The 27118-nt window shown below is 49.1% G+C and overlaps 1 protein-coding gene across 4 annotated transcripts in view; it reads right to left on the bottom strand.

The window, feature by feature from the left end:
* rbms3 (RNA binding motif, single stranded interacting protein) overlaps positions 1 to 27118 on the bottom strand; it is a 172569-nt gene that overhangs the window by 130275 nt on the left and 15176 nt on the right. For all 4 annotated transcript variants that reach the window (XM_029167425.3, XM_029167421.3, XM_055512686.1 and 1 more), the window contains exon 3: positions 6384 to 6590. In XM_029167425.3, the coding sequence (XP_029023258.1) occupies positions 6384 to 6590 (207 nt within the window). The remainder of the gene's footprint in view (positions 1 to 6383; positions 6591 to 27118) is intronic.

Here is a 27118-nt window from a genome sequence, read left to right as displayed (position 1 = left end):
TCCTAATCCGCCCTCTGACATCTCGCGGTGTGTCCTCCATCTAATCCCCACCGGGAAGCGCTGCTCAGCCAGGACTGGTGGCGGACCGCAGCCAGGAATCTGCGCTCGTGAAACGGGAAATGAAACATGCAGGGGCTCGGGAGCTCGGTCCGGGTTTGGATACAGTATTCCTGTGGTCTGGCACTTGGGGCGCCGTGGCCCCGGCCTTTAATTCCTAATGGTGGAGAACGCCAAGCTCTGGTCACGACAGGAAATGCCTGCTAGGTGAAATATCCGCCCAAGAAGGCTTCCCTCGAAACAAAGAGCCTTGTGGATTTATTTAAATGTGTTTTAAGGACAAATCCTCCACTTTCGTGTCTTGGAGAGGCCTCAGCTACGGGTGAAGACGCTGAGGTAAGACACCACTTAGCTGGTGTGATCAACTGGGCTCACGCCGCCGATTTCCACACGTGAACATACAGAGGTGTGAAAGAAGTAATTTCCACTTTCTTGTCAGTTTTCAGCAGATTGACTGAAAGAATGAGCAACCTTTGTGAAAAGAGGGAGGAGAGCGCGCTGGAATACGGAGCCTGGAAAACAGTAACAAAGATGAACACCGCCTAATAAACCTGACAAGTGCTGCATGTACCAGCTTAATTTGTTTACAATATCAAACAATTTACAGAAACAACAACGACCAACATTAGAAAATACTAAACTAAATATTAGCGTTGGCTCTGTAACGCTTTGGCGCGTTTCGCTAAATGAACAGAGATCGGCTATTATCACAATAATTCCAAACCAGGCAACAGAAGACATTACAGCAACTTGATGGTGTTGCTGCCGTCAAACTGTGCACAGACACACAGTGCTCAGTCACTGCTGAGGCAAATTAGGAAAGCCTTGGCAGTCTTTTAATGGTCTGTCACAGTCTAACAGGTTTAGAACGCTTACAATGGACCCAGGCACTAAGCTCGACAGCTCGAGCTTAATTGTTCAGAACCTGTGTGTGTGTGTGTGTGTGTGTGTGTGTGTGTGTGTGTGTGTGTGTGTGTGTATGAGGACCAATAAGACACACGCTTCGCGCCGGCCGGTCCGTCCGCTCGACCCTAAACGAGGTAAATACTACAGCTGGAGTGTGAGCATGAGCGTCGCGTCAGCCCGACGCTAAGCTAAAGACGCTACCGCTCGGAAAATGAGACAATAATTGTGAGGCTATTTGACGTAAAAAGGAAGTTTCGGAGCAATTTCAAATAATTCAAGCTCAAATAGAGACAAAGACGTGCAAGTTGCAATGCCGCAAGTAGACTATTGACTTAACCAGCCAATAACACACAAAACACCCAGTGTCTCAATTTTCAAGTGGTGCCTGAAGAAATCAACAAAGCAAATAAAACCATTTGTTTTCCACTAGCAGTCGGCAAAATGGTCCACGAAGGACGACATGGTCGCGCCTAAAACCCTCCTAAATGGTTGGAGATGCCGAGCTGTGCGACCCAGAATATGTTTGACAATCTTCTTTTAATTAGGCCTTGAAGACACGACTCGTTCCAACTGCCGTCCCGAGAGCCAAATTAATTACTGAGACAAAGCCCATTCTAGCTCATGGCGAAGATGAATCATTGTAGTATTCGGGGAATGAGCAATGCTCTTCATTGGAGGGCTGATGAAAGGGACTCGGACTAACATGGAAGCTTCATAACAACGTCTCCAACAGGATCAAACGTGGGTCCAGGAAGGAAGAAGAGCTGGAGCTTTGAGGACTGTTCACCTTCATCCCCCCTCCTCTTCGCTTCCATCTCACCTTCATGTGTTTTCATTCTCAACCTGATCACCTGGCTTCATCGGGACGGGAGGAAGCTATTGCAGCTATAGCCAGAGCCTTGGCCTCACTGAAGGAAAGATGAGGAGGTGGGCTGGCGGGTCGCCGTGGTTACATCACACCCATAAATGATGAATACCTGCAAAGATGTAACTATTCCTATCCTGACTTTGGTTATTCTCTCTCATCCCGTTTTCTCCCTGTCTTTTTCAGACCTAGTGAATGTGGAGATGTGTTAGGAATCGCTACCAGCGGGTCGGTATTGACTGAGCGATTGGCCGGTGTGTGCTTGGTAAACCTAATGAGGCAGTCATGGTTTGCTCAAGCCACACCTTCAGCTAAAATGAAGGGTTCACAGGGATGTTCATTACCTTCGTTAAAAGAGTGATAACCCAGTGCAGAGTCTTCATCAGGGGTCTAAGATGGGCTTCTTCCATGCAGCAGGACACTTGGCCCCAGCTGTGTAGTAGAGTATGTAGTAACAAAAAGCAAAGAGAGAAGTGTTTTTTTGTCCTCTGCAGCACATGTGTAGGTGTGTGTGTCTCCATCTGTATGTTATGAAGAGAGATGAACTCTGCAGCAGCACGCAGACGCAATGCGGACTGGCCCTTGAGTTCAGAATTCACCCCCAGTCGCTCCACATACAGCGCATCCTGTCAAAACAAGGCACAAGGACAAAAGAAGCCCAGCGCCACACACACACACACACACACACACACACACACACACACACACACACACACACACACACACACACACACACACACACACACACACACACACACACACACACACACACACACACACACACACACATCTGCATGAGCTCTGATTAACTTAGATATACATGGATGCAATTAGCTGAAGTAGACCGTGCTGGTAATGCAATTCCTCCCCATTTTCTCCAGTTAAATAATTCAATACAGCCATTAAGGCAGGACAAATGCAGGATCATGACTCCGAAGCAATCCCACCGTGCAAAATAATGAAACACTACCATAAACATGAGTAAAATCTGGGCTGAGGAGCCCGAGATGATTGAAGCGATGCCGCTCCATGTGGATACGTTGCATTACAGAGGTCTGTGCCAGAAGAAGCACAGCATCAGAAATGAAACAGCTCTGGGGTCAGACAGAGACAGAGCGTGCTAATATATCTATATATAAGTAACCACGTATCACTGCCTGGTTCAATAACACCACAACAACCAAAGAGGTCAAATGCAGGCAAACGTCCTTCAACACAATCTGTGATGTGGTGATAATAAAGTTTAGAATTAGAAATGACAGAAAGTGAAACGCTGGACAACTTATAATAATAATCAGATCACTGCACCAGGAGAATGTGTTAATTATTTTCATGAGGTAAAACATTTTCCTTCCTCCCTATAAAAAATTAAAAACCCTTCTAATAAAAAAGAGAGGGAGAGAGGGAGAGAGCGAGCGCTTTTCCCAACTAAAGGTGCATAATGAATACTGTAAATTATATTGGTATTGTCCACACATCCCCAACCTTGTATGGACACTGTTATTGCCATCACCTATAAATGGGCTCTTTCACACTAATTAGAGGAAAGTACACAGAATCCTTCCCTATCTTTGCCAATGTGCTTGTGATCAATTACAATCTACCAGAAAATCTATAACGTGAGGCTTAGTCAGAGTCAGAGTCTCCAATCTTTGCAGCCCATGTTGCTTTAAGTAGGGAATCCAATAACACCATGTGCAATCATTAGCTTGTCAAGTTTTATTACAGTAGCACCCAAAGGGTGGTCCACTCATCACAGCTGTTAACTAACCTGAGTGTTTTTTTATTGGTACAAAGAGAGCTGTGAGCTTTGATGAGAGCTTCCTCGTCCCCTTCACGCGTCCCCCTGGTCAAGCCTGTCTCACCCACCTCTGCCTTTCTGTCTCCTGGTCCTAAATCATTTCAAAAATAAAAATCCATTAAAGTTTACTGAGGAGGACAAGTCTGTAGGACAGAGGCTGAATCTCGTACGTGTGAGTATATTCACAGGTAATATCTCAGTGAGCCTGTTGTACAGCGCCATCCTTCCCCCCGAGGCATCGTCATCCCACCGTATTATGAGTGGAAATGTATCAGCTTCCGTTGTAATTACGAACCCACTGGAGGCTAAACTTCTTGATCGTCGCTTGCTTTCCCCTTTTCCTCCGTTTGCTCGGCTCTCGCAGCCAAGAGGACAGACACACGCTGAGCCAGCTGTGTGAGTCTTCCTTTTTCGTTGGGCATTCTTTGCATCTAATATGCCCAAAATGAGAATTACACTTCGGGAGGCGATGAAGAAGAAAAGGACGGTGCTTGAGAGCGGGTTGTGCGCTGGTTGGCTGGTGAAACGCAGGGATCGAGGCAGAGTCCAGGCTGGCGACGAGCTTGGGTCTACGTCTGTCTACGGCTTCTCAAGGGAAGAAATAAAACTGTCCCATAAAAACTGCATAGCCTGTCGTGGCCTGAGCAAAGACGTTCAAGAGGAGGTTAAGTGGTTGATGACTGCGTAGTGATGTGCAGCGAGTTCGTTCCTACAAGCGCTGGAAACGCGCACGCGGCGCCGTGAGTGCTTTCAAGTCTATTCAGGGATGTTTCTACTCTTTCAAACTCTGTCTAGTCATAGACTCCAACTGGTGTACTGCAGGTATGCCATTCTGCACCCGGATGAGCTCCGAGGTGAAATCAGAGCAGTCAGTGCAGGCTGAGACCAGCTAAACAACGCGAGAACCTCCAGAGGAGCATTAGACGATGCACAAAGGCTTCAGATCGAGTAGCGGCTGAGAAGCGTGGACCTCGGTCTGGAGACCAGCAACCAACATACAAGGCACAGACGCGCTCCCCTCTGGTCAATCTGAGGGTCGGCAAAACCAAACCTCAGAAAGAACGACCCATTATTTACAGTACGTTGCAGAGAGGACCCATTAAAAGTCCAACCGACCGACTGTCTCCACATCAGCATGTGTGGAACGCGTCCACCCATGGCTGGAAATCTGCATCAGTCCAAGGGCAGACAGTGAGGAAGGCGCGTCCTGCCGCTGACCCTAGTTTTCATTTCAGATGACCTCGTCTGTTCGTCGGCTAATTAGCTGTTTTTTTTCCTGCTAGCGCAGCAGTTAGACAAAGAATCTGATTAACTGCGCGCTGTGCATTTTTTTCTACCCAAATTGATTTCTGTTCTCTCTGCTTTCCCCTAATGTGGCGGCACGCATGCTGCGTTTCAAAGCTAATAACGGCTAGTTCGACTAATATGTCATAAAATATTAAGGCTTTAAATATTAAACTCCAAACATTGTGGTTTATTATTTGTTAGAATGAGCCCGCCTGAGACCAGTTCATCTAGTAAACGTTTGCCGTGTCTGGCGTCCAAATAGGAGCCACAAAAAAAGTATTAATAAAAAGTACAAGCAAGTATAATTTTTTTTTTATAATAAAACTGGATGATCATGTCATTTCAACACTCCACATTGGAGGCAATGACTGCAGTGTTTTCCAGATCTTCCTGAGAAGTACACAGGGCCCAACCACAAGCCACAAGCTTTTACATCTGTATCGTGGAATGCTTTCGCTTCCTGTTTTTTGCACAATACCATTTTAAAAACACCCACCGAGCTCCCAGAAGCCTTAGCTGGTGGTAGTGGAAGTGATAGTGGTCATGGTGGTGTAGGGAATGGTGAAAACTGTCCAAAACCAGAGGACGCACTAATTACGACTGGAATGCTTCCATCGAAATGACAAACAGCAGAGGTGCGTTTACTTCATCCTCTCACATTAATGTGCACACTGAGATCTGAGGAATACCATAAAAACACATCACGGCTGATGCACTTGATGATTAGTACGTATCTAAATCCAATCCAGTCCTTCACTTATTGCATGAGCCCTCTTCAGGGGAGTGTCAGCGCCTTGGCAAATAGGCAGCTGGGAATTCAAACGGTGCATATGCGAGATGAGAGAATATCGGTGTCGTAATGGAAAATGAGAGAAGGATAGGAAAAATATTTGGTGTGAAGCCTTGTAAATACGTTTATTAGAGGAAGAAATACCAAGAAATAACAACCTGCCAAATCTTTGTTTCCAGTTCTGTGACTGTGACAGAAACATGACGGTAATAAAATCCTCAATTTGGCTCATGCCTGAGCTGCAGTCACACCCCGAACGATACTTTAGAAAACCCGATCGCACCAATAAAGTCAAATCAAACGGACTGCAGAACAGCAATTAATTCCAAGGATAATGACAAGGGAAGCCGTCCAAAAGTATGTCTATTAGTCTCTCATTGCACTGTTGATGCAGAGGACGGATGAAAGAAAAACAAATTAAGTTGCAGAGGAGCGAGAGGGAGACCGAGGGTGACAGGAAGAGATAAAGCGGGGAAAGGTAGGGGGAATAAATAGGAATGTACACCAGGAGGGCTTCAGGGGAAAGAGTGTGGGAAAAGGGGACAAACTAAAGTGAAGAAAAAGTGCAGCAGAGCACTAGAGCCTCCCTGATAGTTGCAGCCGCTAATGGACACCACAGAGACTAGGGAAGGATTTTAAAGGGGGGCAAAGAGGAAGAGGAACGGTGCAGTACTCACAGGTGTATGGGCTGAGCAGTAGGAGTAGCTCGTGTGTGAGGACTGGTGATGGTGGGACACGTAATGCTGCAGACTCCCACGAGCGAAGGAGGCGCCGCCCCAGGACCCCTGGTCACCGCCGGTGCCCGGGTCCCAGCTGCAGCCTGGGCTCGGATCGGTGGGCGCTGGCTTGGCTTGGCTGTGGTAGGCCCTCACCGCTGCACCGGGCTGGTGGGGAAGGGGGGAGTGGGAGCATGGGGGAGGGGGGGGGGGGAGACATTGCAAGGTGAGAGCGGTGACAAGCGTTATCGCGGGGGACGATCGCCGGGGTAACGTGTCAACTCCGCGGCAGGCAAGCACCGACAACCCGAACGCCCGCCAGCTGACCTGCATCAGAGGAGGAGGAAAATACCAGAACATCAAGATTGTTCTCACACTTTCATCCCCCCCCCACACACACACACTTTCTCTATACAAGAGCCAGATCTTGTGAACTCCACTTCTGTCACGGTCGAGATGTGTTCCTGCTGGAAAAGTGCTGATTGGTTTGATAAGATGCTCGGATTACGGGCTGGAAATGGCTTCCCAGCGCCGCACGGTGCATCAACAGGGTCCAGGAAACACAGGGCTAAATGTGCTGACGGGCCGGCTTACGCCACACACGCGCGTCACCTGGGCCGTCATGGCCGGCCGGCGAAGCACAGCACGCACAGCGCATGAAGCCATGTGTGGCTTTTTAACAAGGCCTGTGCCAGTAAACAAGAAAAACACCGAGACCAAACATGAAGATTCTGAAATTAACTTTAGCAAAACAATCAACTCTCTATAAACTGCAGTAATCGGCTAAAGCAGCGATTGGGAGTCGGAGTCAGTGCTTTTGAGTGGGGGCTGTGACTCAGTTGGTGGAGCAGTCATCCATGAACTGGGCCTTAGTGGGTTTGGACTATCAGTTGGCCAACACAAGCCATATAAAGACACAAACACAGCTCTCCGCTGCTCCGTGATACATTAGACTGTAGACAAAACAATCACAGATTAATAAATAGGGAAAATAATCACATTTGAGCCCAGAGGTTTCAGGAAGGAAAAATAATGATAGTGTTCCGTGGGATACTTACAACTTACACACAGTGGTAGAGCTATTTAGTTCTCACATGCAAATAGCGTGTGGAGAAAAGACAAAACACCTTGAATGAAGCGCAGCTGCTCATCACTAGTGAGCATTAACAACCCCCTTTGGGCCCTGTAGGATTTTCACTGAGGTCGAAGGTCATCCCACACAGGGGGAAACTGTGGGAGAGTGATGGCAGCAATATACACTCACAGCTGTGCTCGCAGGCCCGCGTTCCTCATCGAGAGGAACCGGCAAAGTTCAGCTTAATACACACAATACAGAACGACAGGTTTAGGGTCCATGTTAATATAAAGCAAAAGGGGCCGTTTCCCTCGAAACGCTGCTACAGGACAGAGCGGGGTCCGTGGAGGAGCAGCGAAAGGGGCCCACTGGTACAATAAAGCGCACAATGTGGAGAAACACGGGCAAACATCGGAAGCCGTGATTTCATAAAACGCAACTTCAGCTGCAAGATAATTGTGCAAGTTGATATTTATTCCCGCTTTTATCAAACATATAAAACCCACTCGGCTTCTATTTTCTCCAAGGGCCTAAGCTGAAACAATTTGCCAATCGTATGTGGGCAGAATATACTGTACCAGGAGCACATCAGGATTCAGAGCTATGACTCACTGATGCGAGTTATTGAGTACTTTAGAGACGTTCCCACACTATTATACAGCCACTGTAAAAGCCAGGAGGGAAGAAACCGCCCAAAGCACGGCACATTAAACTGCACGGTCACAGACGCTACTTTAACGCAACTATTCACCAGTTCATAGAGTTTAAGTGCTGCCCCAAGCCACGCGGCAACCTCCGCTGGTCTTATAAGTGAGCCCCCTTCAGCCACACAAGCTAATGCGCGGCCGCGTCTCAAGGGGGAGATGCGTTTTAATTATTACACCAGATAACAGAGTCATTGATGAAAACATCGTAGGGCTCGGCTGCCGCGCTGAGTGACGAGATAGTCTCCGTTTACATCACGGGCCGGGGCTGTGTTTTAACAGGAGAATGGGCGCAGAGGTTCCCGACATTCCTGGGCTGGAATGCATGATTGGTCCCCAGACTCGGGTTCATGTCACAGACTTTCAGCGGCTCGTCAGGGAGCTACACTCTGCCCATATTTCTACATTTTATATAAGGGCCTATCGGATCCGGTTACACAAGGCCTTCTGCCTCTGGAGGGGTTTTGCATGCAGGCAAACAGATGTGCGTCCACGCCGGTGCCCGGAGGCGTTTACGGTTCCACGTGCGTGTTTATGCATCTGTTTTTGAGGCCAGCGCCGAAACCATAAACAAAAGGGATGAAGAGAATTTTACAGGTGACGCTCATTCGGGTCGACAGAGTCGCTACAGTGCGTAAGGACGTAGGGCGTAATGCTTCACCTGCAGCTATGAAAACGCCAGATGAGGTGGAGTCTCCATTAACATGCAGAGAAGCCAAACGCGGCACCTCTCCCAAGTCCATTTTCCACTGGTTAAGTGATTTTCTTCCCTCTCCTCTCACTCCCGGGTGTCACTGCGCGGTTAAGGGTGTCAGCTCGCGGGATGGACCTTTGCAAATTGCAAAAATCTCGTCTCTCCGCGTCCTCGTATGGAAATGCCTGCTTTATATAAAGTGTGGCGAGGTGTCAGAGCGCGGGTCAACCGAGGGTACAGTAAGTAATGCATATCTCTATTAAATTAAACGCGTATCCCGACAGTCCGACTGCGATTGTAGTGCTATTTTAAAAAGCAGTATATTTAATCAAAGCCGGTTTTGGTCCTTGGAGATGGAGGTGAGCGGAGCTAAATGTGCAATTTTATGATTTCTGAAAAAAGACACTGCTTCCTCATTCACCGGAGTCATTTCTCTGCGTGACCCCATAACTATGATGAAACCTCCCCATGAGCTTCCCTCCGAGGAATAATATGGTCATAGCGAACAATTCTCTGCTTTCCAGGAAATATTTTCTCGATGACATGTTTAAGTCCACGGAACAAGAACAGGCTGCAGTGAGGTGTTGAAGAAGCAGACGGTGGCCTGTGGCCCAGAAGTAGATTGCTTTAGTATCGGAGTTTAACAAAAACACACCTATTTATGACTCTTATGGCAACACAATGACTTCTCGCTGTTTATTCCTGTTATCTAATTTTATCATGAGGTGCGACCTTTATCTCAGTACCAAACATTATGACAAATAATGTCTGCTTGCTTGTTTGCATTTCATAACTCCCACCTGGTGTTATTATCAGATCATCCTGGAGACACTGCGCCCCATTGCGCTTGTTGAATACAAAGGCGCCGCAGTGCAGAGACGGTGGCCTCCCTCAGGACATATCACAGGCAAAATCTCCGGCTTCCTGCGTGTCCGACTGTGTTCTATCAGAGCGCGAAGCCCCCGCTTCCCTCAAACACGGACAAGTGTCGGAGCATTTTTTTTAAAAGGAGCGGTTTAGTGAGGAGAGACTTTAAATGGAGGAGACGGGAAGTCATCCCAGATGGCATTAGGTGGGGGATATTGTCTTGTGGAGGGCCCTCCATGCCTGGTTGCTCCATTTGGCCAGCTATGAAAGAGATGCAGCTTGCCTTTGGCACCTCTTATGACCGGCTTCCTGGGCCGCCTTGCGTGAAATGGCCTGCTCTGTACCAGCCGCTGCTCTTTGCCAGTCCTCATCCCCTTACACGAGTCACCTCCGCCAGACAGCGAAGCCTCGACTGTCAGCGCACAGGTTGGGGCCTGGCCAAGGCGAGGCGGCGGCGGGGCATGTGTGGACCGTGGGAGCCTGACAGGATTCAGGCTGCTCTTGGTTAGAAGGCAGCCCCGAGGCCTCGGTGCTCACTGGCACACAGGCAGAGAGGGCTGGCGAGGCCAGCTCCACACGCTCCCTCTCCCTGCCTTTGTTTCCCTCCCCCTCGCTTCTTGTCGGCTTCTTGTAGCGATGCCCCACGAAAACACTTCAGCGATCGGAGATGAGCGTCTCGAGGGACGCGGAGTAGGCGGTAACCACGGCAACTGGGTCGGAGGGCGACACGCAGCCGCGCGGCTGACAGCCGCTCACGCAAGCCGCGCAGCGGTGAACGCGGGGTCAGCTGAGCTAAGTTTAGAGGGTTGTGAGTACGATTCCTTCACTGACCTGTTTGACTGTGAAATCTCCATTGACTGGAGTCCCCATCCAAAGACACTCTGCTTTCGTCTCCAGAGGTCGGAAACACACCGATCTAAAAGTCCCACATCGATATTTCAAGGTATAAGGATGCCCAACACTCTGTTTATGCATTCTGTTCACGAAACATGCTTTTATACCAAATAATGCTTTGAGCTGTTGAGGGAAGCAAATTGGATGTGACATGGAGGCGCAGTAGGTGTAAAAGCAAGGCAAAGAGAGGAAACATGTCAGGAGGAAAGAGAGTTTATAGTCTTTGACCTCTGAGAGTCTGTGACGGAAAATAATATGACCCTTCCTCAGTGGGGTTAGGCTCTAAGCAAACCTCGCAAGTTTCTGTGCTGCTTATTCTTCTCTTCAAATATTTTCCTTGGCCTGACACGTGTTTATGCTCCGATGAACCATGAGCCCCGAGGTTTCTGCTATGAAACGGATGTAGAGCCCCAAATTTGCATCTTAACATCCTATGGGAAGCAAATAGAAAGACAGGGGGGTGATGAGGCACAAGAATGCGCTTTATGGACGTGTCTCTATTCCAATAACACCCACACCAGGAAAACAAACGAACGCCCAAAGCCCCCACCGGCTGGCATCCATACACATAAACATTTACACTTAAGAAGTCCAGCTTTTCAGAGCTCACTCATTCATCAAGTACCTTCATTTTACTTAGGATAGCTGTTGGAAACCACAACAGTTGCTGTTGCTACAGAAGATTTAAATAAATTCATAGACAATAATAGAAATTGTTAAATAAATTAGTAGTTACATTCGCCTTTATTTGATGCTATAGGAGGCAAATATTGGATAAGACATTTAGGATGCACACAGTAACTTAGTGCAGCCAGTGAAAATTAAACTCAAAACCTAAAATACTGGGAGTACAAACTGTATGGGAGGAATCCAGGATGCAATGCACAGCCTGTTAACAGCAGCACAGAGACAGGCTGTTAATGTTGGCTGGTGAACTATGATTACAGCTGTTTACCCACCGGGGCAGTCGAGTTGTGTCTGAGTGGATCACACCCCCAGACAAACGCTCCCGCTGACATTTTAGCCCTCTCCTTATTTATGCTTTTTATAAACCCACTTCTCTGCCTCCGCCGTTCGCTCTTTTTGCGTCACTCTATCACTGTCTCGCTTTGTCCCTCACTTTCTCTGCCTGTGCATGTCCGTCCACCCATCACTCCATAAAATATGGGGATGATGGATGCCTCTGATTACCTGAGGCCTCAGAGTCCAGCACTTTAGATCCCCAGTGCTGTTTAGAGCTGTGTGCCATTAAAACACACCTACACAGCGCCGAAATAGACACACACACAAGCACGGGGCTGGCAGAGGTATCATGGTCACAGGAAGCAGCTCCAAACACACCCGAGGTTTGCTGAAACAGTAAATGTTTGTTTAGGGAAACGGATTCAAGCGATTAGTCTTGTTATCATTGAGGCCCCAGAGTACAAATGCACTTAAACAACCATATAAATGATGGAGCCCAACTCAAAACTGCAACTCATCCTGATTCATCCTCTGGAGAGCATGAATGGTCCAATTATTGAGTCTGGACCAAAGCAAGTGACACACGCTGTAGTGACAACAATCATTATCTGACATGTTGTTTAAACATCTGTAGATTTTGGTTTATACTGTATCATATCATCAGGTCCATGTTTTACATATTTCATTTTAATCTCACATCCAAAATTTGGGACTCATGAAAGGCTGCGTGTCCGGTGCTGTGACCCGGAGTGAACGGACAGGAAATGGAGAGGGGGCGTAAGATGAGAGGGGATGAGCATGGCTCGGAGGTGACGTAGAGTCTTCCACGGCCGCTTCTCATCTTTCCGCCAGTGGATGTTTGAGTATCCTCGTGTCCAGGAGGAAACAAGCACAGACTCTCCTGCAGTGTCCTTGGCTCCAGTTCCGTCCAGATGGGCCATGGCGGCTGCAACACCTCTCACAATGACGTGGGCGCCGGCTGCTATTTCTAGGTCCACCCCCCGCCCCCCTTTTAGCACAAATTCACCTGATAGCACTTTCTAATGTACAGTGCACATCTGTTGGGCATCATCAGAGCAGAGACACGGCGAAAACAAAGTTCTAAACACAGAACAAAAGGAGGAGGCCAAAACTGCTGTGTTTAATGTAACGTAATGGCCGATGTGACAGTTTATTTAAATAGACATGCTGTAATGCTGCTGAGCCAAGAAGACAAACCCAAAGACGTGCAGACACACATTCGCTCCTCTCTCCCGCTGAAATCTCTTTTTTGTTCCTCCCCACGGAGGCTGGAAATGAAGAATTAAGACAAGAGCACAGGAAAACAAACCCAACTGCAGCCGAGCCGGAGAACGCCGCCGTCCTCCAATAACAACACTTCTTGATAAAAGTCTATTTTCTCCTCACACCGAGCACACACCATGTTATCATTTTTCTATAAATTCAATAAAGTCGTCGCTCTTCTCACAGATGAAAACCGTATAGTGCTGACACGGGCTCGCACTTCGCCGCGACTTCCACGCGCGCGGCCGCCTCCTGCGACACGACGCGCCGAAACGCTGAGGATGCTGTTTGAAGCCGCGAACACCGACCCTTAATAAATCCTTGGGCTTTGTTAAAGGAAAACAAATAATTATCTCGGGGCAAAAGAGACACAATGTTTCCCGGCGTCTGGGATCGAGGTTTCATAATCACCTCTCCAGTCTCTAGTGCACGCGTGCATGGACACATCCTCTTTGTCTCCTGCTGCATCCGCAGCCTTGAGAGAGGAGTGGGTGAGCGGCCATGAGGGAAACTTTTAAAGCACATCGCCCTCAAATGTCAGCAACGTACTTATAAATACAAATACAAACCCAGCCAACATGGAGACACGTGTCTTTAATGGAGCGTCTGTGGAATAATCCCCCAGTGCGTCAGGCTCCAGCTCCCGCGTCGCGATCTCTTCCTTCAGCGTCCGAAAGGGACGTGAGGGACGGCGGCGAGTGACGCCGCCCCTCTGCATCCCGGCGGAGCGCGGCGGCGTTCGCATGTAGAGTCATGACCACATTCCAGCTCCCTTCTAGACCGCTGACACAGGGACATGTCCAAACAGTGGCTCTGAGCCCCCTGAGAACGCGCGACGCCTGTGCAGTCGCTGTTCGGAACGGCTCTGCATTGACACCAACGCACCACCTCTCAGATGATGGAGCCCTATTCCTTTCTCCATTACATTACGTTCTGACAGAGAGGAACAGACAGGGATGTCACGTGTCCTACGGGTTCCTCAGCTTTGCAGGCTCTGCTATGGAAGATGCAGCTCAATGAACCTAAAGTGCTTGAACTTAATTAAGTTAATTAAGTGCGTGCACTCACACAAGGACACGCTCCCGTGGACCCCAAAGGACAGGACGCTGAGCACATCACAGCCGACACACACACAGGTCACAGGATAAATGCCCTTCCACGCTATTTATAAGACAATGTACTGACAACATCCACACCGGCAGCGCAGTGTCGATGAGCTTCATCCAGATATGAGCAAAAAAAAGCATCGTCACTAGTGAATTAAAATCTTCCAAAACACTTACTGTCACTCAGCCCCGATGCTTCAGCTATGAGCTAATTTCGGCCCATTATATTGAATTTTACAGCGTACGTCGACAGGCAGAGCATTTAAAGTGAACATCGTGACACCCACGGTGGGAAAAGACTTATGTGTCAACTAATGAACATCTATTTTTGCGCCTGTCACCATTTCTTAGGGGACAGATGACTTGGTGCACATCCAGTGTTCACGAACATTCAGCAAAGAGCCAAACGAACAGTAAATCAAAAGCCGGTGAGGACGGTTGGCTCAGGAAACGTCAGGATTTATGCTCGTCTGAGCCATCAAGCTCTGTAATTCCATCAGGAAAATAGTAATAGCCTCTGAATCCGCACTACAAGTCGTCTTTAAGTTCATGGGGTCTAATGAAACTATCATTTGAGGTTTTGGTTTATGTTGGGTGGCCAGTTTTCATTCCACTGCACTGCGCCGCACAAACCCTCCTACTGCAGCACTCAGTCCTCTGGGGCTGAGGCGACTGCAGATGGAGGCTCACAGTTTCACATCCTGGTTTATAGAGCCTCTGTGAGACTGGGGAGTGGCCATATTGATTTTATTTACAGACTGTAGCATGTTCACCTGTGTGTGGGACCCTGGTATGAGGAGGCAGCAGACGTACAGTGCAAATAAAGGTTTGGAGACTTAAATCAGAGCACGGGGATGTCAGGCCTCTCTTCGCACATCCTGTCTCTCAGGCGGTTAAATGAGCGTGATTCCTTCTGACAGCTCGGCTACAGAGCGACGCCGCGGGCTAAGAGAGCTGACATGATACAGACAACAGAGTCGAGCGAGGAGTCGTCCAGAGACGCGACAAGAGCTCAAAGTGTGACCCCCCCCCCAAAAAAAAACAGACTCGTCAATCTGTCAAAATGGCAAAAAAATAGTAACAATAATAAGATGACACACACACACAGAGGAGTGTGCAAATGAGTTGTACTGTATTTAATGTGCGCTATTGTTGGTCAGATGCTAAAACTAACTGCAAGAACAAAGACTGATGAAGGAAAAGTGAGCCATCGGGAGTTGTGGTTCTCCTAAATTAACAGCTTCATGGAGCTCACTCTGAAGGGCAAACCTGAGGGATCAGGGCGGGTTACGAGACTTTCATTACATAAATGAAGGAGTCCATGATCTCTGCAGCACACACACACACACACACACACACACACACACACACACACACACACACACACACACACACACACACACACACACACACACACACACACACACACACACACCAAGAGCAATCCCCTGAAAGGGACAGATGGCGCAGAGAACAAAGGAAGGCAGAGGTTTATTTTTATCACAGTTATCGAAGGGAAATCAATAATAAAGGGCATTAACGGAGATAAATAGATGATCATTGGCAACAGTCGCTACTTTAAAGGCCTCTATGAGTAAAAGGGAGATGGGATTTCCACCCTAACAATTAGGAGCAGTGCACGTCTGGCAGCGCCGGGCAGCTCAGTTAAAGCTATTAAACTTCCTTCTGGTGACAGTGGACGACTACGGACGACGAGGACGCCTAATGTGCCTTTCATTAGCGTGCGCTGGGAGCTGCAGGCTGAGGCAGGCCAGGCCCAAATTGAAAAGTGCTGGAGCATAACTGTGTCGGAAGCCCGGCTTCCTAGCCCCCATAGTCGGACTGATTGAATTCCTGCCTCGCCCAGTGAAAGAATTCCTAAGCTGGGCCCGTTCCTGAGCGGAGCAGGTGGAAGGGGCCGCTCGGACACTCTGCTGCTGAGTAACGTTGAGCAGAATAGCTCAAAAGGAGACAAACACAAACCTCACGTAGCGGGTGTGTGTGAATAATCTCAGGGCTTGAATATTTACTCCAACTGTCACACAACACTTTATTCCAGGACACTTATTAGCGCTTGTAATTGAGCGGAGGACGGGCCGTGATGATTTGAGGCGTCGGGTCGCGGGAGACAGCTGCAGCAGCTAATTAGAGGCGCGTCCTCACGGAGACGGCTGCCGCGCGGCGGCGGAGGCCTCGTTAGCCCGCGCTCGAACCCGGCGCTCCGACCGAGGGCTGGGCCGGCGGCCGCGGAGCCGTCGTCGATAGGGGCTCGGCGGGGGGGCGAGGAAACAATGGTGTCGACAAGGGGTATCGGGCCCAGCGGCATGAAGACGGGGCGAAACCGCTCCATCTGCAGCCGACGCCATTATCAGGACACACAGGCTTCACTAATGCCTGGAAACAAACACACACAAGCATCCTTCCAATTAAGCCCTTGAGTAGAGCTGCCTGGTGCTCCACCATATCTGTGTCGGATGCCTGCGAACAGCCTGATTGGATTCATCAGCGCCGTTAATGGCTCCTGTTTCCTCCTATAGGCCACTAGACGACTGAAGTCAGGGACCGAGTCGATGCTCTGGATGTTCCAGCCGTCAGGTGCCGATGCGAGCGTTATATCGTTCTTATATTGATTCATCTCAAACTATTGTTGAGTTCTAGTTAGACGCCTAGAACACAAATTGGTTACTGTCTCTCACACCCGTCGGTGTGACTAGAACACTGACCATGAATAAAATGGGAGTCTCAGAAATTAGCCTTTTGCTTATAAATATTTATCCAGCATGAAAACATGAACATGCATTTTTGGTGTCACCGCGTGCCACGACAAGCCCACTTCTGTGACACATTCAATTAGTCCCGACTGATGAAGCTCGAGGCCATTTAAAGCCCCAGAGTGAGCCTCACTGACAGTATGAAGAAGAAGAAGAAGAAGAAACGTGACCTCAGAGCTGTCTCACTCCCAGCAACAAGTTCTCATTCCGGTCAGCCTGCGCGTTATCGTTATAAGATAAAGACGTTAATGACCAATGAGCAGGAGAGGGTGAGGGGCGAGAAAGGAGAGATAAGCACCGTGAACAAAACAGCCCAAAACGGTCATTCAGCAAAGCTATGGAAGGAGCAGTGGACTCACAATACCCCGAGGTGATCGAAATTAATTAAAAAGTTGCTCGGCCACACATTTACGCTGTCCGTTCTGTCGCAGAATGAAGCAAATTAACGAGGTGATGACCTAAGATCTCTCCTTGCTGTTATTTGGAAGAAAGCCGCTCCCTCTAATGAAACAGAGAATGATCCACAGCGGCGAGGCCTCATATCTGCTCTCCTTGAAACGCTTCCCGTTTCCCTTAATGAACTGGGCTCCGAGGCGTCAGTTCGCTCGAGTGCCTGCGGTGCCGAAAGGAGGTTTTACCCGTCTCACTCTCAGAAAAACGCTGCATGTTAAGCGTTGAGTAAAATAGCGGAACGACTGGATGAAGCCCCGAAAAGAGCTCAGGGCTCACGCCAAACGCCATCATGTGTTTTTAGGGCGACTGATTCCAGGCTATTTGCGCGTGGCGGCGCCTTCGCCGCTCGGGAGACGGCCTTCGCCAGCGGCGCCGTCCGTTTGGAGCGGCGTCGACCCCCGTCGAGTGCTTCGACTTCTGTCGTTTCGCTGGAGTGCGGCACAATGGCGCGGCCGACCCGCGGCGCCGCTGACCCTCTTCAGCGCATCGGAGCGAGCGGCGCCGGCGGCCGCGAGGTCCTGCTGCGGCACACGCGCCTTTGAAAGCAGAGGAACGGCGCGTTGGAAGGAGGTGTCTCAGAAAGCAACACGACGACACACGGCGAGCTGCATAATGTTGGCTTTGTAGTGCCCCGAAATCCCCCTCTTCCTCTTCGCCTCACACACACTTCACTCAGGAATGTGGGGCTGGAGCCACAGCCTGTTTTAAGGGGCATTTGCACACAGACTGTAATGGAGCCGCCTGCTGAATGAAACGCAGGTCGGGTTGAGGCTCTAAGCAGGCAAACCCCAACTTCATATTAAAGCCAATGACCCCAGCAGGTATTATTACATCTGCTCAGTTCCCCACGTGCCCGTGGATGCGAGTGCGCTGCACTCCGTCAGATACTGTGTAGGTGAGAGTGATTTCGTCAAAGGTCAGGTTCTTATTTGTTGGTACTGGGGCTTGTTTTGCACCTCGGTGAAGGTGAAATGTGATAACAATACTAATCCCGTACAGGTTCAAACTGGCCGCACCGGCGCTGTGCATTCCTCCCGCAAACAGTGGAGACGGGGGAGGACGTCGGGAACAAAGCTCCGACTGCAGCGTTCGCAGCGGATCCAATGGAACGGATGTGATGTGTAGCATTTAATGACGGCAGCGCGCTGTATCGAATGCCTCCACCTCCACACTTGATGCGCTCATCCCTCTGTCTGAGTACAGCTGCAAGGGATCAGGCTGGTGCTCCCTCGCTCCACCGGGGGAGAGATAGTGTAGATAAAAGGGGGCGTTTAAGCTCTGCCACTTGTGGAGAGGTCTCATCTGCAGCCTTAGGTGGTTTTTCCAGCGCGGGGCCGAGATTGAAGGCGAATCACAGACACCGCTCGAGGCCAAGCTGCTTTCTACAACAGTACTGCTGTCGTACACTTCTATGTGCGAAGGCACACGGGGAGAGAGAGAACAGAGGAACGGAGAGGGCGGGCGATAAACAAAAGGAAGACGAGGAGTGGGAGTTTAAGGAGGAGGAGGAGGAGGAGGAGGAGGTGGAGGGCCGTGTCCTTATCCATCATAACAGATAAAAACGCTGAGGCTTCACGTGGAGCCGTCTGCGAGGTTGAGATGTGACACAAGGCGCGCCGGCAAAAGGCGAAACTCCCGCACATTCGTCAGGAGGCTCGGGTTTGATTCCGGGCCAAGCCTCCGTGTGCTCCGTCCCCGCTCGTTTCCTCGAGGACGGACGCACGGACGGACGGACGGACGCCGCCTCCCCGCACAAATCTCGCGCCGAAACAAAAAGCGCCAGCAGTAATTCAAATGCTCATTATTCTTCATTACGGACGAGAAAAGCACCCCGGGCGAGATCATATTCGCTGTTAACTAAAGTTTGGGAGACAATTAGCGCAGGTTGTTAAAATTAATCATTGTTACAGCCGTAATCCGGGAGTCCGGCAGAAGCCTCGGCGTTTATGCTCTGTTTATTTGAGTTCCTCCCGTGGATATCGACGCGGCCCCGTCGTAAACAGCAGGACGCGCCTCTCTGCGCTCTCTGGGTGGATCTACAGGCCCAGGGCACCCAGTTGTGACCTAGATTGGACGCACAGACAGGGAAAACACCGGCTCCGTTCCTTTATCGACTCATCCGCACGAACTTCTCCCCGCGTCCGAGCGGTAAAACCCGTACGAGGCCGCGCTGCTGCCCGCGCGGGGGTGCGAGCGTCTTGAAATTCCGGCCGCCTCTTTGTCCTGAAATCGCTGAGAGCAGCACTCCTGTGATCCTGCTGCTTGTTGTCATTCCATCAGTGATTAACTGGGAAAGTCAGGGGCTGATGTGACGCTCTAATATGCTAATCTAAGCAGCCGCGTCTTCACAGTCCTGCTGAAACAAGCTGAATAAAACATGCTTCGGCCCCTCCCTCCCAAAACGGAGACGTGCTCCCTACGTTTCCCCCTTTCGTTTCATTCCTTTCATGCACTTTTCCCCATATCCGCTTTAAATTAATTGGGCATCCTCCATTTTAATAGCGGCGGCTGGAAACCGATAGCCTCCGTCACGCTGCTGAGAACCACATAAACGTCCACCGGCTCCTTTTATAGAAACATACACACATTCCGGGACTTTGTTGTTTTATGCCGCCTCAACTTCCCCCGGCCGTGAGACGGACAGCCCCTCCTCAGACGGTGCGCCGCTGCAGTTGGAGCCCGCGATACATATTTATGCTCTTACACTTGCATGAAGCCCTTGCTTCGTTTGCGCTGAAAGACGGGGCACCGGAGACACGTATGGCGCGAAGCTCTGCGGACCCGACCGCGAATATCCCAGCGAACGTGCACATAAATGCGCGCGCACAATCCCGCAGACCTGAGTTGGGCCTCTGAGGACTTACACCCTGTAATACTCTGTATAATACGACAGCATCTGCAGCAGGCGGACTCATTTAGAATGGATGTGCTCCAGGCAGCTATAAGGAATTCTAATATTGCTCTAAAAAACAAGTATCTATATGGAAATTTTTCTCCGCCTAATATAAGACTCTGCTGAATAGTTACATGATAATTCCAGTGTAATTAATGAGTTTTCTGGCAAAGGGGGTAATTAATGCAAAAGAAGAGCTTGAGCACTTATGGATTTTACTACCAACTGAATTATTCCGAGGCCGTGCAGCGGTAGGTAAGCGTGCCTGCGGCCCCTCGGTCATAAAGACATGACACACATACAGTAGGTTGTTGCCCATCTAATGCAAGCACTGCACAAACTGACAGGATGGTTATGTTACATGAGCAAATACTGACTAGTAGCTATTAGAAAATCAGAAAGGAAGCACTGCTCCTAAGACAAAACGAGGTCAAACAATAGAAAAGTCAGCAAATATCCTTGTTACATGATGGTCTGTGCATCAACAGGCGGCGTTGGGGCCTATTTGACTGGTGTGACCTCGGCACGCTGCTGCTTCAGACGCTGCTGCCCGGGTTCATACAGTATCATACAGTGTACAGTGTATTTGTTTCTGGCTGCAAATACCAGCGCCTCAGCCATTTTTCACCCCCCACCGCTCCATCACTCCTCTTTCCCTCCGTCTGTTATTAGCAGTTCTTTAATAATGAACCCAACGGGCGTCCTCTTCATTAGGCAGGCAGGAGGAGAGAGGCCGGCGAGCCGCGCTGACCCCGCGACGCTCTCCTCATTGGGGATCTGGCACAGGAATTTTAATGGGGGAGCAGCGCAGGCGGGCGGGTCGGCCCGGCGGACGCGCCGTGCATGCCGATGCGAGCGGACCGGGCGGACGCAGCGAGCAGCCGGTAGCGAGCGGCGGAGGGGAGGCGAGAGCGGGGAGGGATGGAGGCGGTGACGGGATCAAGAGGGACAACGCTGAGGTATCGAGCAGCTATTCAGGTGAGGGGGGGGGGGGGGGGGGGGGGGGGGGGGTGACAAGGGTCTGGCAGCAAAGCCAGGACCCGCGCCACGCTCCTCATGCTAATAAAGCACTCAGGACTCCTGCTAATCGCCTCTTATGCGTCTATGGGGGGAGAATGCGGAGGCGCAACCGTTAACAGCAACCCGGGACTCAAAATGCGACTGCGGGACGGTTCCCGAGACGGGAGGAGCTGTATTTCACGTCTGCTAAACGAGCCGCGAGAGCGTAAGACGCATGCAGGCGTGAGCTCGCAGTGGGCTTTTAGAGGCACTCTGCTGGGCTGGGTAATAAAGCATCCGCTCCCCTGCTCCACGCGTAGGGGCTCTGCCTTCGAGGTACACTTTCTATTATGCGTTTTAAATATTCTCTGCCCCGAACAGCGCAGGTGAGAGGTTATACATCCGCCGCCGGGCCGCGGGATGTTCTTCTCCAGCTTCGCCCCGTCGTGGTAATTGCCGCGTCGACCTTGATGCAGATCGGATAAGTGAAACGTATCCTCTGTCAGGACTGGGCCATTAGCGGCGGCGGACCCGCCTCGCGCTCGGTAAACAGTGATTCCAGCAGCGCCGGCCCCGTTCGGCGACGCAGGCACCGAGAGCCGAGCAGCGCCTGTCGTCAACGGGTTGGAGTTTACACAGCGAGCTCAGGGAAAGAGCATTAAGGCCTTAAAGCAGATAAACCTCAAAGCTCATCTTGTCCTGATCCTAGAGATGAAACACCTTCATTCACATGCAAATATAGATTACATTTTTCTGTCTCCTACCGTTAACTTTTAATGCATCTTCAAGCCATTGAGTGGGAGCTTTCATGCTGCAGGTGGTTCATTTGGGGAAAACATCAGATGTGAAGTTGAAGGACATTTTTGTGGCTCTGCCCGTTTGAAGACACCGTTCCACGTCTCCCGACATTTTCACTTTCACCAGCTTCCACCACAAAAAGATGTTGTCTGGCGTTTCCCCTTTTTCCAATTTTCCTTTTTTGATTTTAAACCGGATGCGTTAATAACACGCACAGAAACCACATTTTCATATGTCACATATCTGTCACCGCGAGCGGAGGAAATACAACAATGCAGGAAACCAGAAAGAGCTAATAAAAATCAATTACTCCCCTGTAAAGACATTCTCCTGGACCCGGCTCCATTACTGATCACTGACTGTGGTTTCCATATCCGAGTGTGGGGTCCAGGTTTGCTATTACCGCTCGGTATGGTGCATTTTTACCATTGACAGCAGCTATATTTCAAAATAGGTCCCAGTGAAAATCCATAAATACATCACTTGTAATTGTCCACAGCCTGTCACGATCACAATTTGCTTTGTTATGTGTGGAGGACAGAGACGCTAATGAAGAGCACAGTCTAGGCCTTCATATTGTTCTCATTTCTTGCCCTGTCAGCTTTCTAAATTAAGAATGATGTTCCTATTTGTCTTGTACTTTATTGGTTGCAAAATGGTTGGTTTAGCCCAAACTAACACATGGTGCGCAGATCCTCCCATTAGTCCCAAGGCAGTAAATACTGGAGCGAGAGCCGTATCTGGGAGCGAGGAAGGGGAAGTGGGTGGAAAGAAATGAAAACATTCGACCAGTTTCATTCTTGCTGAGATATGTGGCTTTTGATAAAAAATGACACCTTTGTGTTCGGAAGGCGCACGAACGCATTCGAGTACAACAAACCCCCCGAAGCAGATGTTACAACCCTTTCATCCTAAATGAATTAGGCGAGACGTTACCGGTGCCGGTGTAATGGCTCGATCTGTGTGGGTCATCGGCCGCTCTGAAGCGACATCCAAGCCTTTGATGGTCCGAGCTGGAGGAAGAACCAGGATGAACCAGGATGACATCACTCCTGGATGAAATCACCATCAGCGTGTTATCATTGGCTCAATGTCACACGGCACAGGACTGGGTCTGAGCTGTTTAACAAACAGCTCTTTAATCCCAGTCGACTATAAAAGTTAGACTTAATAACTTTGTCGTCAGCCATTATAAAGTAGTTATTGAGTTATATGGATATCTTGGGTCCATTTATGCACATTTCAGATGCAACTGGACCATTAATTTATCTGATGAATGCCACCGCACAAAGTTTCAGCATACTGTACTGCGTATAAATAATTCATATCTATTAGCGCGCTGCGTTAAGTGGCCTTCCCTCAATGATACTCCTTTAGTGGAAGTGACAGAGGAAGTGAAGCGTGCCGCCGCGAGCCTCGTCACGTGCGGGTGCGTGAACGGAATCTTCCGCGCGCGCCGCTCAGGCCTCACGGCGGCCGCGGTGCATCGCATCAGCCCATCGGCGCTCGCCCGTCCGGCGGGGCCATCAGTCCGACACTAATCCGCCTTTGATGAGTCCGGCTTCACAGCGGAAGCGCTGACATTTTGCACTAAGGCCGGCTCCCGTTCCTCGCGCCACGCACGCACGGACCGCGACCGGCGAGGTGCTCTTTGATCGAGACGAGGGCCCGGATCCGGATGACGGCTGGATTAGATGGCAGCTCGCAGGAGACAGAGAGACTAATGTCTGAGGGAAAGACTCAGGAGGCACAGTCTCAAGAGGAACGCAAGATGTCAGCTTTAAAAGGTTCCTGCAAGGCAGCTCATTAAGCACATTATTTAGTCTTAACGTGCACGAGGAGGTTCTATTCATTTCCTATATTAGGCCTGTGTGTGAGCCTTGATGCAAATCACAACATACAACATGCAGGATAGACCCAGTGGAAGATAAACTGATACTCTATGTCATTTCTATCACTTATAAAAACATGTGCTTCAGTATCTGGAGTCTATTCGAAGGAAGCAGAAATAAATAAATAAACGGTGCCCTTTCTCGGGGAGCAACAAATTGATACACAGACATTCCCACCAAGTATAACCTGCTAGTCCTGCTGTGCTAACCACATTACACCCAGCACCGCTGCCGTGGGTGCCTGCAATACAAGGTGAAAGAGCCTCTGCTTTAAGAGCACAGGATCGATATGTTCATATAAGGTTTCAGAGACATGCTAGTTTTATGAACTCAAAGCTCCACTGTTGCTTCTGCTTCCACTCTGGTAACTTTGCAGACCTGACTGATTTAAGAAATAATAAAAGCCCAACAGCTGGCCCGCCGGACAGCCATCGATTTCCCTCAGCAGAAGCAGATCAAGAGGTACATTTATGATCAGAGCGGGTGCACGGAATTATACCGTACACCACAAACCCCCTATTGATTGAACAGGCCGGCGTGAACTGTTGAAAAGTTAGCCACTGAGCACACGGTTCTCAGTGCTGGTGGCAGCGGAGGAGAGGAGGAAGAAAAACAAAACTCCTCGCAGGAATTCAAACAAGGCTCAGAACTCAATCATCTCATTAACGTGAACGAGGGGCCATCCATCAATTAGATTTATGGCGCACACTTAATAATTTAGCTGCATATTTTCATTTCTGTAATTACTTGCCGCAGTCTGAGGCATGTCGCTATGTGTCGAACATATTGAATATATTATTTAGCTTATTTTCACCCCGGTGATGCTGAGGGAGCGTTTGCATGTTAACATCCTGGACACTCCCTGGAAAGAGAGTGGATGTGCCACAGACAGACACGGGGATGGACAGAAGGACACGGAGGCAGACGAGGAGGTAAAGCTCCCACTGGGAACAATCAAAGACTAAATCCTACAGCGACGCCGTCTTTCCACATCATTCTGTCCTCTCTCTCTCTCCTGACGTCTACACAAAACAGCCTGAGTCATGTGAAAGTCAGAATCACGGCACCGTTAACGTCTTGAAGCTTCCTGTGCCCACATTTCTATCAGCCTCTCCACATGTCCAAGGTCAAGGTGGATTACTGTACGCGTTCCATTTGATTTGGTTATGTTTTATTGATGCCAGTCTAATAGTTCTGGTTACTGTATATCATTTTTCTCCCAGAGGAACAAGAACATTTTAATATTTATAAACCGCGACCATTTATTTTGCTGCAACTTCCCACTAACAGCTGATCACATTAACGCCCAGCTTCTTTTCATGAATTCATTTAGTGACCAGGGAAAAAAAAAACAAAGGTCTCATTATGATTTTACAGTTGTCAAACAGCCACTGCTTATTTTAAGTAAGAAGGAAATGATAAGAAAATATTCATCTTGTGGTAATTATTTAAACAAGGCATTTGATTTACAAATAATTTCCAACTCGTACTAGACGAGGCGCAATTAAAAATGTAATTACTAATTAACTCTTGTGTAACTATTGTTACTTTCCACAAGAATAAAAAGCAGGATCTCTTCCAAACATTCCGAGTTATGTTATGATTCAGACAAGCTTCACTAAACAAAGAGCAGGTGAATGAGTGATTATATGAAGGAGTTGCTGCACATCCTCAAAGCCTCCTGTCACGGTGCAGTAAGGTGTGTCACTGCCTCCCTCTGGTCCTGCAAGGAAGCACACACCTCAGCAGAAGCCCGGCGCTGTTCATCTGCCTCCGTCACAGCTCAGACGAGGACGCTTCCGCTGCTGCCGAGGTCAAAGCGCCGCGTAGATCTGACTCCGCACTACTGAAATTTTCAGGAGCGCTCATTTAGAGCCGGAGCAGCGGCTGGAGCCAGTGTAACCTGAGAGAGGAGACACTGATTGTATATCAGCACCGCCTGCCTTCTCTGAGGCATCAGATGAGTGATAACGTGACGAAAGGACCCATGTTGCTCAAACGCGTGTTAAGGAAGTCAGGCATGATGATGGGAAATGCATATCAGATGCAGAGGAGGAGAAACGTTAAGGCAGCAAACACATCCACCAGCTGTCAAAATCTCCTAATTGTGCTCCATTAAAAAAAAGGGGAGGATAAATGCAATAAGTTTGACCAGAAGGTTGGATCTGGCCCAAAATGCACTATTTATTAAACCCTAGTCAATAGCACTGCTATAGGAATATTACATTGATTTCTGCCAGTGGACAGACGACAATAACAACACAAACAGCGCTCTACAGTAAGAACACTAACAGAATATTTCTCCACAGGCCCAGTGGAAACCTGGCGGTGACTCACTGCCTGTGTCCTGCAGCTGCAGTACACAGAGTACAGTGCTGTGAAAAGGTGCCATAAATCATGTCACGATTAAACAATCAGTGCACATAAACTCTGCCCTGTAAAAACTTTACTGGTGAAACGCTGGAAAATACTCCATTACTTAAAACACTCCGGCTATGGTTACATTTAGAAACTTAAACTGCAGCTAATGTCTTTTTAAAATAAAAAATTTATTAAGAGTCAGTGTATAAACAGATATTGGTGTGCAGATACTCATTTACTGGCTAGCACTAGTACCTCCGAGCAGCTTCCTCCGCTTCCCATTTAAAGGCTTTTCGTATCATTAGCTCCTCAAGAAACCTGCTCAGGTTTCTTTGTTCCACTCGTTTGATCTTTGAGCAAAGAAGCCACTGGATCTGAGTCAGTCTCTCTCAGGATGAGAAGGAAAACCTTTAGATCCTCAGTCCGATCGACAGATGCTAAGCGGGCTAACTGAAAACCACCAGGGCGTGTGTGCTGACCGGGATTTATTATCATTTCTGTACTGAAATCCCTCAGATAATGTAACCATGCACGGATCATTTACACGTGGAACGCTTCCTAAAATCTATGGAAGAAAACAGATTGGATCACAGATACTGTGGGTATTAGTAGCAATAAAAATAGACTGATATGAGCATTAATATTAATTATTATTAATTTCCTCGCAGCGGGTGGACCTTCGTTGAACCGCAGACAAGTGGTCGGAACAGTCAACATTCCTGTGCAACGATCTAAATGACACAAGGAGCAGGGGAATGTGGCACGGCTCCTCGCCTCCTTGTCTCTAATCCCCTGGCATCAGCGCACAGCGAGGGTGAGTGGACTGGACACTTCAGAACAAGGATCACAAACCGTCCCCGCGGGGACGGTTACCAAGGGCAACAGCATAGGTCAGACACCAGCATCCGGCTGAGAATTTGGCAAATAACAAACTACCGCTGC

This window comes from Betta splendens, chromosome 11 (assembly GCF_900634795.4).
Source record: "Betta splendens chromosome 11, fBetSpl5.4, whole genome shotgun sequence".
NCBI classification, from domain to species: Eukaryota; Metazoa; Chordata; class Actinopteri; order Anabantiformes; family Osphronemidae; genus Betta; species Betta splendens.
The sequence above is the reverse complement of the archived record's forward strand: the minus strand, read 5'-3'. Positions and strand labels throughout refer to the sequence as shown.